Source organism: Mercenaria mercenaria, chromosome 7 (assembly GCF_021730395.1).
Source record: "Mercenaria mercenaria strain notata chromosome 7, MADL_Memer_1, whole genome shotgun sequence".
NCBI classification, from domain to species: Eukaryota; Metazoa; Mollusca; class Bivalvia; order Venerida; family Veneridae; genus Mercenaria; species Mercenaria mercenaria.
This window is the reverse complement of record NC_069367.1, coordinates 37,460,168-37,472,335: the sequence shown is the minus strand read 5'-3', so window position 1 is coordinate 37,472,335 and position 12,168 is coordinate 37,460,168. Positions and strand designations below refer to the sequence as shown.

At 33.4% G+C, this 12,168-nt stretch overlaps 1 protein-coding gene across 1 annotated transcript in view; it reads left to right on the top strand.

The window, feature by feature from the left end:
* LOC123555487 (uncharacterized) overlaps positions 1–7,956 on the top strand; it is a 39,106-nt gene extending 31,150 nt beyond the window's left edge. Inside the window, exon 4 of the mRNA XM_045346094.2 lies at positions 5,922–7,956. Coding sequence (XP_045202029.2) covers positions 5,922–6,056 — 135 coding nt within the window. The 3' untranslated portion in view covers positions 6,057–7,956. The remainder of the gene's footprint in view (positions 1–5,921) is intronic.
* Positions 7,957–12,168: the final 4,212 nt, after the last annotated feature.

Sequence of the window (12,168 nt, the reverse complement as noted above, 5' to 3'; positions counted from 1 at the left end):
CCACTATATGTTCAATATAAGCGGTGGTGGTACTTTTAAAACAAAATTGAAAGCAAGAAAATGTTCAGTTAGAATAAATATCTTCAAATGAAATTGAAGAGGAGAAATTGATGTATACTGCCATAAGTGTTAAAATATTCACAAACTTAAATTTATATTTGAAATTAATCATTGAAAATAAATTTCATATATAATCTATTGCTCAAAGTGACACCACTAGGTAAACCAATATTGATTATCGAACAATTTTCAAGGGGGATAACCTACTAGGATATGCCAGACAAATATAATAAAAGCTAGGGATGGGATTAGTTAAAATCTAAATCTAAAATCATGATGAAATGTGTGAATAATATAAACTGCACACAATCTGAGGCAACAGTGTTACAAGAATCACATTCTGCACGTCTTGATTAAGATGTGACTTACAGTATTTTCACTTTAATGTTACCTACTATAGCATATTTGCTATGTTTTAGTTAGTTGTTATTAATATTATGTTGCTTTATAATATATTATTTATAAAATAGAAAGCAAGTTACTGATAAAAGAAGATCATTCGCTATCCAAAAATCATTATTTTTTTTTTATGAATGACATTTAATTACACACTGATTTTGAAGCAATGCCATTTTATTATAAATGTTCTCAAGTCTATTGCTACAGTTTGGACTTTAAACAAAGACAGGTCATGCCTTTATCATAGCCTTTGATACCTAATTTATTTGATATTCAAACTTTATTAATAACGATTGATGCATAGTTTCTCTTAGTGTTTCTCTAAATGTTCCAATATATCCAGGAATATTCCACTACATAGTATAATTTAGTCTTTGTCTGTACAATGTGAAATATTAAACAAATATTTTGTACATTCTGTCATTCTTGTAAATGTTTCATAATGACTACAACAGACTTTTATTTCATATCTATCAAGTTAAAAATATTTCTTATTTCTTGATTTGGTATCACTAAAAGGTAATAGTTTTGTCAACCTAGTGAAAGTTTTACATCTAAAGTTCTTACTTTAAATACCTGCGTATTTTCTTTTGTTTGTTATCTCCAGCCGAAGGTGGAGGGATATAGTTTTGGCGTTGTCCGCCTGTCCTTCCTTCCGTCCGCTTTTCCGTCCGTCCGTACGTCCGGAGACATATCTGGGAAGTGGTTGGGATATTTGAATAAAAGTTCATATACATATACATCACTACAGGGAAATGCGGCCTGTCAAGTTTCAGTCAGATTGCCCGAGTAACACCAGAGTTATGGCCCTTAGGAGTTTCTAGTGTTAACTATATAGGGTACTATAAATATGGCAATTTCAGTTTCGTAACTTGTGACAGATTTGACCTAGAACTATGAAACTTAAATTGAATTTAGATCACTATAATATGGTAATGCAGACACAATTTCGTTAGGACTTCTTTAGTAACTTCAGAGTCGTTGCCCTTTAATTTTTTTTAAATCCACATAGTTGTACTAAACAAACTAACCAACCAGTAGAATCTCATTAAACTTCTTTCATTTTTTTCTATGAACATTTATTGTTAACATGTGAAGTTATGTACCCACACCCGGTCAACCCCTTCGTCTTGGTCACCTCCTCCACCCCCTCCCCCCATTTTTTCTCATTCCTTTTAAAATAATTCAAACGTTCCATTAATATTTATTAACATGCAAAGTTGCACCCTTCCCCCATCTAGCTCCTCCACCCAGTCACCCCTACCACCCCGACCACGCAGCATTCCTCCCCAAACATTTTCTTTCATTCAATATTTATTATCAACCTGTAAAGTTTTTTACCCTCACCCTGTCACCCCCATCCCCCAACACCTCCTCCCCCTAAAAAATCCTTCCTTTTTAATATCAATAGTTTTTATTTGTTTTTAAACCTTCCATGAATATTTATCAGCATGTGAAGCTGTAACCACAAAGCCCCAAGACCACGCACGTTCCAGATTTCTTACTTGAGTGTGCTCTCTTTAAAGGACATCTGTTCTTCTATGTTCAAATGTACATGTTAAACAGCGACACTTGGTGCCAAACTACTCGAATACAATATTTCGTTCTAGTTACACTTCAAGCTCACATTTCAAATAACTCCATATAATTCTAAAAGCTAAGCCTATTACAGTAAACATATTCCATTCAAAATAATTTCATTAGTCCGGATCAAAATGTAACATACATTTATTATGTATACTTAAAACATTTGTTTTCTGTTAAATTTATTCCGACTAATGAAATTATTTGCTTCTTAGTAACATCCTTTACTTTTTGCCGGATATATTTCTTTGCCAATCCTCACCACAAACCCATTCGCGGGGGATACCAATTCATCGAATTTGCTTGTTATATTTGGTTTTAGCACCGCTTTGCAACAAAAATTAAGTCATGTCACGTCAGTAATGTTGAGCAGTCGTGGATTATGTACCAGCACTAATTGTTCTCTATAAGTAAGTGTTTAGATCTCCGTATTAAACAGGTGAAAGGCGAATGACTTCAGACATGATGTGTTTATCAAATCGCCGTGGAGAACAAAGGCCTCATCCAGATATCTGGTTCAATACCCTATGATTCCTCCTATTGAGCTATGGGTTGGTTTTGTATATGTCCTTATAATGTTACTATTTCTAAAATTCAAAAAATAATTTTTACAAAACTTGATTTTTACTGACAGGAATGACTGCACTCATATATCGGCTGTATGGTCATATGAATGCACAGAATGATAGTGGTGTGTGTTTTATTGAAATGTCATCTAAAATAGTAGTTACATAGCGGATGCAATATATATTTTAGGCAATTTCTAAGAATAATATCTTAAAATATACCCCTAACAATTTAAATAAATCAGTATGTGATAATTATAACTAAATTTCTTCTTAAATATCTTTTTGAAAAGCAATGGTGGTGGTAATGTATCTTAACGTTTGTTACGGAAAATCTCACTGTCTGACAAGAAAAGAGGTATATTGTATTCTTATAGTACAAAATAACTAATAGTAATTATGTTTCTAGAATATTTTCTAAATTATTGCTGCAATAAAACAAGGTTGTTGAAATGGTAACGTAACATGTGTAATGTATGTTACATTATTATTCCTCCTTCTATTAAAGGCCTAGATCCACTACTATATAAGTGCTCCCACTCCCAAATCTAATATACAACTCCCATCTTATCTGCTGCTTATCAGCGATTATGTAACAGTAACTGATTAGAGGGCAATAAGCACAGCAGGGGTCCCAACTAGACCATGAAGATGTGTGCAGTGGAGCTGAAAGAAATTATCTTTGCTTCAGTGAATGTGGAATAATAATAAAAATTATTATTATTTTTACATTATATAAATAATAATAATTATTATTTTAATGTTATATTGATAATAATAATAATAATACTAATTATTATTATTATTATTATATATTACATATAAAATAATAAAAGATACAGTAATAACATTGAAAATAATAATGATAATAAAACACAGGTATAGTGAAAACTCAATTAGTTCTTTGTGTTGACAAACAATATTTTCCGATATCATAATTATTATGAAAAAGGTCATATTGATAAAGGTGACCCTTCCATTATATTTATATAGAATACTTAAAAAAAGAATGGCTTTAAACTTTCTAGATATAAAATATTTGTATAACCTATCTACTTAAAAAATCCAAAAATTTAAACTGTTCTATTTGAGAAAAATAATTTGTTCTGAATTACAGCACCGTTTTAAAATGCTGCTACTAAAATATTTGTCGAACAGAGAGGCATAACTCTTCTATACCGGTTCTTATGGAACTCCATAGCTGTCTTCTGATGTTCAGTACTGGTTCTTGTATAGTAGCGCGTGATGTGTGTGTGTGACTGCTGTTTGCAGTAAATACTTAGTCCAGTTGATGATCTGAAGTCTATTTACTTTAATTATAGATGACGAATTAGATCACAAACTAAATATATCAACACAATAGTTTTTCGAGTGTAATAAAGTAACACCGGTGTCTTCAGTATTGTAATGATACAGTAACTATTATTCCAGTATAAATTTGCAAATACAAAATTAGTCCAAAACTTAAGTAATGATGGATGAATCCAGTCTTAAAAAGCGAATATCAAATTTAGTGTAAGATGGTAGATCCAGCCAATAAGGTAGTTCCAAGATATATAAGTATTCAAATGATTTCTGCAATAGCTTTTTATAGGTAATGCTTAAAAACATTTACGCAAAGTGACATGAGAAAAGTGTAACTAAAGGAAAAACAACTAAAATAAAATTTGATAATCAATCAGCAAAAAGTAGCCTAAAAACTTAGGTGATAAAACTATCACTTACTCCGGCTGTAGACATTCATAAAGAAGAAGTAGCAATACCTGCTAAAAGCTGTTTCCTGATTAAAATTAAATGGTATTAAAACAGACTACAGTTTTAAGGAGCAACGCACCTTTATGCCTAGATTAGTGGTTTTTTTTTTTCAAAACTTAAAAAAAGTAAAAATGACAAATAGATTTTCAATTTAAAAAGTTATAACATGATATTTGATTATTCAATAATGTATAAAAATTGCACTTAGATTTTTGCATAATAATTATACTAAAACATGGAAATGCACACTGGTAGAATCTATACAATCAGCGATCAAACTGAACTGAAACAGTAACTGTCAGATCATATTTAACTAATTTCTGTTGTGTTTTGGCGACATCAAGGAACTATATTTTGTACTGCTTCACAGTTAACACTTAATATCTATATACATGAGGGGTTGATCAACATATGGTTAGAATATATCCTTATCTTAAACACAATAGTAAAATGCTAATTTTCATTTATGATATTGTCCGACCAGATTTACACTGCACCAACAAAACTTCTCCAGTGTTCGGCAGTGTAGTATTATTGTATTGATATATTGCTGATAAACTTTTATAAATTAAAAACACTACATTACGAAGCTTAATAGAACAGATAAAATGTTTGCCGCTAGTCGAAATTCTTACGAAGAGTGCGAACGGAAATTAATGGGTAACTATAATATGACATAACCTAGATATGTTTGCATAACATGTAAAGAACTTTGTACGCCATATAAAAAAAAACCACAGGTAATAACAGTTCTTTATGACTACAGCTGAGAGTACCGACGTTCCATACCATTGCGCTACTTAATACATTTGTATGAAAAATTGTAACAGTTTGACCTTGTTTGGAACATACGGAATTATTTTTGAATGAAGTGAGCAAAATTTAAAACAGTCCCACAGGACTCGACCATGATTTTTCAATATTGCAGTTAGAATTCTGTCTGATTGGATCCGTTTACTTGAGGCATACTAGAGAAACAATGATATTGAAAGTTTTATTATCTTATTATTGTTTTATTATTATTTACCTATAGTTGGTGAGTAATGTTATAATAAATTCTCTGCAAACGTTTTAGACAGTGGCCATCACTTTGCAATTTGTCTCTACTTCAGCCCGAGGAAATACCATAAATTATACAAAATTTATAAAAAAAGAACGGCCAGTAAAAGTTGTTTAAAATTTGCAACACAATACAAACGACAGTCAACTTTAAGAATATACCTAGCAAATACCATTTTTAAACATTACTTTTAAGGGTCCAATACCTTAAGCTGTTCTTGAACAAACGACGTAAAGAACGTAATTACGTGACGACGTCAATCGTCATTCTTGTGGTTCCTCTAGATGGCGCTGCATTGTATCTTCTTCAGCTTCATGTGTCTTTCTCTCCTTGTTATCTATTTGTTTTACTTTTTCTATCTATGTCTGCCATTCATTTGCAATACAATTCTGTAGAATTTTGTTTTGTGGGGATTGCGTTCTTAGGTCGTAGCAATGTCTTCATGTGTTTCAGAAGAAATGTATTTCAACAGCAAGTATATCTTCTATGTATTTTAGACTGTCATTGATGGAACTCCAACCTTGACATTGGAACACGCGGTTCCACCAAAATCAGCCGCAATACTGGAAATAAGAATGACGGGATCATCACCATTATATATTCACAACATCACCATGAATGGTGTTGTATAAATGATCTTCATCCCAGTAGTCACATCTTTAAGAAGACAATAGTCGACAATTTCATTTATTGTGTGCACACTTTCTTTTTTAAACACTTTTTACGGTGTGGCTAATCATGTGTTGACAACAACACGTGGGTTTCCATGCTCCTGTTAAGAGGGAGAAAAATCTTTTGAGAATAAAACTTCACTAGACTACAACAAATGGAAAACCCGTGTAAAGTATGCATTCTAAAATCCTTTCATAGCAAGATTCAGAATTAATAAACTCAACTTTCATATTGTTGATTTTTTTTTTGTACGAAACAAACTAACAAGTAACATCAGAATCCCAGTTTTAATAACGTCTATAATTTGATAACTAAAACAACATACGAGATAACTGCTAGAGTATTTGATGGTGCCCGACAACGGAGCCATCACAACTGAAGTGATGCCGTTAAGTCTACAATTTGAACAGCTCTTGAAAACATACGATTTTCAATCAGGCTTTGGCGCAAAGACAATGGCTGAAGATGCTGAGTGTGGGAATCGTCAAAGATTTAAGAAATTATATATCCAAACGTGTAATGGTATCGTTGTCTGGAGCTAAGATGTGCAAGAATTATATTAGAAACATAGTGACTTTCTCTTCGTTGTGTAGGTGTGTAGGTCTATGGAAAGCAAACTAGGATGCTATATAACTAATTTTAAAAACAAAAAAATGTCAAAATTTAAAATTCTGAATTCATTCTGCGATTTTTAGTTTTATGTTGGGTTTTGTGATATATTCTGTGTGTGTGCATATGTGCGTGTGTGCGTGCGCGCGCGTATGTGTGTGTGTGTGTGTGTGTGTGTGTGTGTGTGTGTGTGTTTCGGATAAAAGGATTTAGTTTTGTTTGAATAACCTTTTATCCAATGACATAAATGAAGTACGCTTTGTTGCTTATCTCTAAATGTGTAAACCCTTATTATGCTGGACAGGATTGATTCTGCCTTTGCGACCAGTGTACATCATGACCAGCCTGCACATCCATGCAGTCTGATCAAGATCTAAACTGTTCGCTATTCAGTCAGTATCGTTTTGGTAATCACCCTTTCCAACAGTTAATGGTACTGTCCAAATTGAAAGATGGACAAGTTCATTATAGAAATTTAGCGGGGTAAGAGTTAACCTTTCTACAAGGAAGTTTTCTCCTGCAATTAATATTTCCTTTCTAATTTGTTTTATCAAAATTATCTTGTGTTTCCATTTACTACAATCAGTGTAACATCTAAGAATTGTCATTGTACCTGATCGGACCACTGTTGATATCTTCATGATCATGATCAGCCTGAACATCCGTGCAGTTTGATCAAGATGTGCACTGTTCGTTATTCAGTCTGTATCTTTTTGGTATGCACCCCTTTAAAGAGCTAATGGTACTGTCCAAATTGAAAGACGGACAAGATCATTATAGAAATTTAGCATTGTAAGACTCAGTTTGTTTTGTTATAGTGTTGGAGTTGATTAGCAATGATAAGTACTTTGTTTACGTGGTCAGCCACTTAATGTTTAACTACTTAAGGAATCTGAGTAACAGCAAAATGATTCATCTTAATTACTTTATTTATGTCAGTACCAGTCATTTCTTACAAAATTATGCAGAAGCGATAGATTATATAGCTGTTATTTATGTTTTTTGTGTGCTTATATTGAATGTTTTTATTGTCGTGTTAAAATGTTGTAAACATGTTATTGCGACGCAGAGAAGGGTATAAATACTAAGCGAAAACTCTCGAGCTCGAGTTGGTTAAAGAGTATGGAATTTTCGGGTTTGAAGAATAAATTACTGAAGAGTATGGCGTGGAACAAAATCGTTTAAGAAGCTGGTGTATTTATACCTGGATCGAGTTTTAGTATAGTTCATGTTGTAAATAAACATCTGTTTGTTGGCAAAAACTGTCGACTTCTTAATCTATTCAACCTGCTAAGAAGCGTGTGGTGTTACAGCCTATCGAAAGGTAAAGGTAATTCTATATACCGTCGCTTTGTGAGCGACCCTGTTTTAAGAACAGTTAAAACCAATTATACCTTGTCCCCTGCAATTTGCTGGTATCCATTTACAGCTGGGTCGACTGAGTCAATCGTGATAAAGGGCCTTGTCCATGGACACGCCGCAAAAGGAGTAGCCAGGAATCGAACCAGGTGTCTTCACCTCCGTAGGAAAGCGTCTTAGCCCCGTTCGCCTGCTGTCAAAAAGGCAAATATCAAAGACTCGGTATAAGTTATATTTTACTGGCAATGTAAGCCAGTACGTTTATACCAAACGACGTCAGAGAAATTCAGGCAGTTTTGACTGATTACAAATGCTGAAAAATTATTTTTGTTCGCAAGAAAATTGCTGTCGATCAGTCAAAACACCGGTGATTCGGTGATTTTGTCCGGCATATCTAGACTGGACCTAAAATCACGGAATTATCCCTTCTGCATGATAAATGATCATTTTACACTTACAATTTCTCCTACATAATAACTTATTATGGGTTTTACCTTCAGACGTCAGTTACCAGCTAGATGATTATGTGACAAGAACATCCTGATACCTTTATACGCAGTTGATGCCGAGTCAAAGTTAAAACAGGGAGAAAATTAAGGGAAAACCGTTGCAAGCGCTTCAAGTATTCTTTGATAGGCTATTAATTAATAAAAGTTACAAGGTTTTAAAAAAAGAAAAGACGAACATACAATGATGAAAGAACGAAGTAAATTCGACTTTCACCATCGTACATTCGCTGTCTCCACTTTTCGCCATCAGAGATTTATGTTTTCATCGTTGTGGTTCCGACTTTTCACCAGGTAGTTTCGCAATTTCGATTTTTCAACACCACGGTATCTTTCTTTCGAGCACACAATATGCAACAATGACCCTAACGAGACACCGTATAAGATACACCGAAAAATAGTTCATCATTAAGAAACCAGTGGGGACGGACCGCTTTTACTATTTTTCATAAAGTCAGCCTAAATTTTGCCTAAAATCGTAGAAATAAATTGACTGCAAAAGTTGCATGCTTTGTCACTTTAAAAAAACAAAAAAAAAAAAAAAAAAAAAAAAAAAAAAAAAAAAAAAATACTGAAGAGTATGGCGTATATTAAAGCCATACGTGATCGGTTTGCCTTCATATGTAAAAGACACGGCAGATTTCATAAATAAAGTGAAGGATATTAAACTTGAAACTAAATCATATTTAGTAACGCTTGACGTAACATCACTTTATACAAACATCCCTCATGATGACGGTATAAACGCCTGTAAGTCATTTTTACAACAAAATATACATGGTAGAAATTTATCAACTGATGAAATCGCCCGTTTAATAAGACTTGTACTTGAAAATAACTACTTCAAATTCTGTGAACAGTTTTATTTACAAAAGATGGGTACAGTAATGGGGAGTTCCATGGCACCATCATATGCATCTCTCTTCATGGGAAAACTCGAACAGGATTTCCTTCACTCAAGGGGAGTTAAGCCATCTCTGTGGTTACGGTTCCTAGATGACATTTTTATGATTTGGAACCACTCGTTAGAAGAGTTAGAGTCCTTTATCGACGATCTTAACAAATTTCATCCAAATATCAAATTTACTACTACAATATCAGAAAGTCCTGTTTCGTTCTTAGATGTACAAGTATCCAAAAACAAATCGCTAGGAATTGACACTGATATTTACGTGAAAGAAACAAATACCCATCAATACCCAGATTACACCACTTGTCATCCGAAACAATGAAAAGATGGAATCCCATACAGTCAGGCAAAGCGGTACAGGAGAATTATTTCTAATGACGAACAATTCAACTCATCTCTTAATGATTTACGGAGCTACTTCAAAGATAGAAATTTTCCGGCTTCTGTGATAGACAGTGTATTCAATAAGGTGTCGAGGTCGTCACAAAACGAAGCCCTGACGCCTTCAGATAAAAATAAAACAAGTGTTATTCCATTCACCGTAGAATATAATCCATCATTACCAAATATAGGTGGAACAATTCACAAGTATTGGGATCTTCTGAACATTGCAAAGAATACAAATGTTAAATTTGTTCATGACGAATACAAACATATAGTGGCGTACAGACGTACAAATTTAAGCGACTACTTAGTAAGTTCCGACTTCAAATTGAACACTGAAACATACATCACGCAGAAATGTAACAGGAAACGATGTTCCCACTGTCTACGAATCAACTCTGGATCCTCATTTAGCAGTACAGTTACAGGAGAAACATTTTCTTTACGATATGATACAAACTGTCAATCTAAAGATGTTGTATACTTAATAACGTGTAAAAGATGCAATATGCAATATGTTGGGCAGACTATGCAACAGGTTTCACGGCGTATGAATAGCCATAAATTTGACATATCTAATTTTACAGATCCTGCATATTCCACGTTGGTTGCTGGTCATTTTAATCAAGATGACCATAGTATTGATGACTTCACATTTATGCCTATTGATGTGGTAAATAATCAAATTAACCGGTTATGCAAGGAAACATTCTGGATTCAAAAGTTAAAAACACTCAATCCTGATGGACTTAATTCAAAAACATTGTTTAATGTGTAATGAATTTTACATGTATATGTGTTTGTTTAGTACTATTGCGTTTTTTCCTATTTATGTTTTTTTTTATATATACTGCTATAGGAAATCCTGTATTCTTATATCCGTAATGTACTAAACTTGCTATCTGTTATTCACATTAATTTATGTAATATTTTAAAAAAACAGTATACGTTTTTCCGCCATTCAACGTAACGTTTACTTCATGACGTCACGTCCGTTGTTTTATTATGTATTTATCCTGATGAAGGCGTAAGCGCCGAAACGTTGATAAAAGATAAATATTCACGTGTTGTTGTTGAATTTTGCCATCGTATTGTCACTTTTAAGTAAGAGCAAACTAGCCAATTTGGAATGATTTATTTCAGCTTTACATCTGATAAATTATATACAAAGATTTGCATTGATTTTCACATTTACATGTATAACAGATGTATATATTTTATCTGCATAGATTTTCACTACTGTACATGTTTATTTAAAGTAGGGACTAAGGTATGGTTGCCCCTAACATTTGTTCATCATGCATATCTGCACTTCACCGGACCTTGTGTCCTATGTGTGTGAAGATGTGGAACATTTATTTGACGGTTGAATCAAAAGTATTCAGTAATAACAGAGATACAGTGAAAATGCGTCTAAATCTGTACACAGGATCATAATGCATGGAATATTCAAGCCAAAGTTATGTAATTGTATCATATGATGTGGGAAATAATTATGAACAAACTTAATTTTAAGTTTGTATTTCAATCCATTAAGTAATACTAGTAACATTGATAAGGTGAAAGACATCAAAACTTTAACGTGAAATTCTAAATAAAAGGTACATAGTTCATGAAATGCTGACGCAACTGTTATAGAACTTGTCTAATATCAGTAATGTGATTATGTAGAACATCTGTTTTAAATTTGAATCAAATCCATAGAGTTATAACAGATATTAGTAGAAGTGCATCAAAACATTAGCCTGAACATTTAAGTAACAGGGGGTGCATATTTCATGAAATATTGATACAAGAGTTAAGGCATTTGAATCATATGATATGAATTCTTCATGAGGGAAAGTTTAAAATTTGAAGCCAATACATCGAGTTAAGCAGAGATATTTTGTTTGTTTTGGGTTTAACGCCGTTTTTCAACAGTATTTTAGTCATGCAACGGCAGGCAGTTAACCTAACCAGTGTTCCTGGATTCTGTACCAGTACAAACCTGTTCTCCACAAGTAACTGCCAACTTCCCCACATGAATTATCAGAGGTGGAGGACGAATGATTTCAGACACAATGTCTTTTATCAAATCGTCACGGAGAACATATGCCCAGCCCGGGGATCGAACTCGAAACCCCGCGATCCATAGTCCAACGCTCTCCCTACTGAGCTAAGCGGACGGGCTAAGCAGAGATAAAGAACATGAAAACTTGTTTTAGGAGTGAGCTTCACAAATATATGTTCTACATGTACCATGCAACGTTTCGTGATTTTCGCACAATTCGTCCGTTTGAAGAGCGATTTTCATGGAAAAAATTA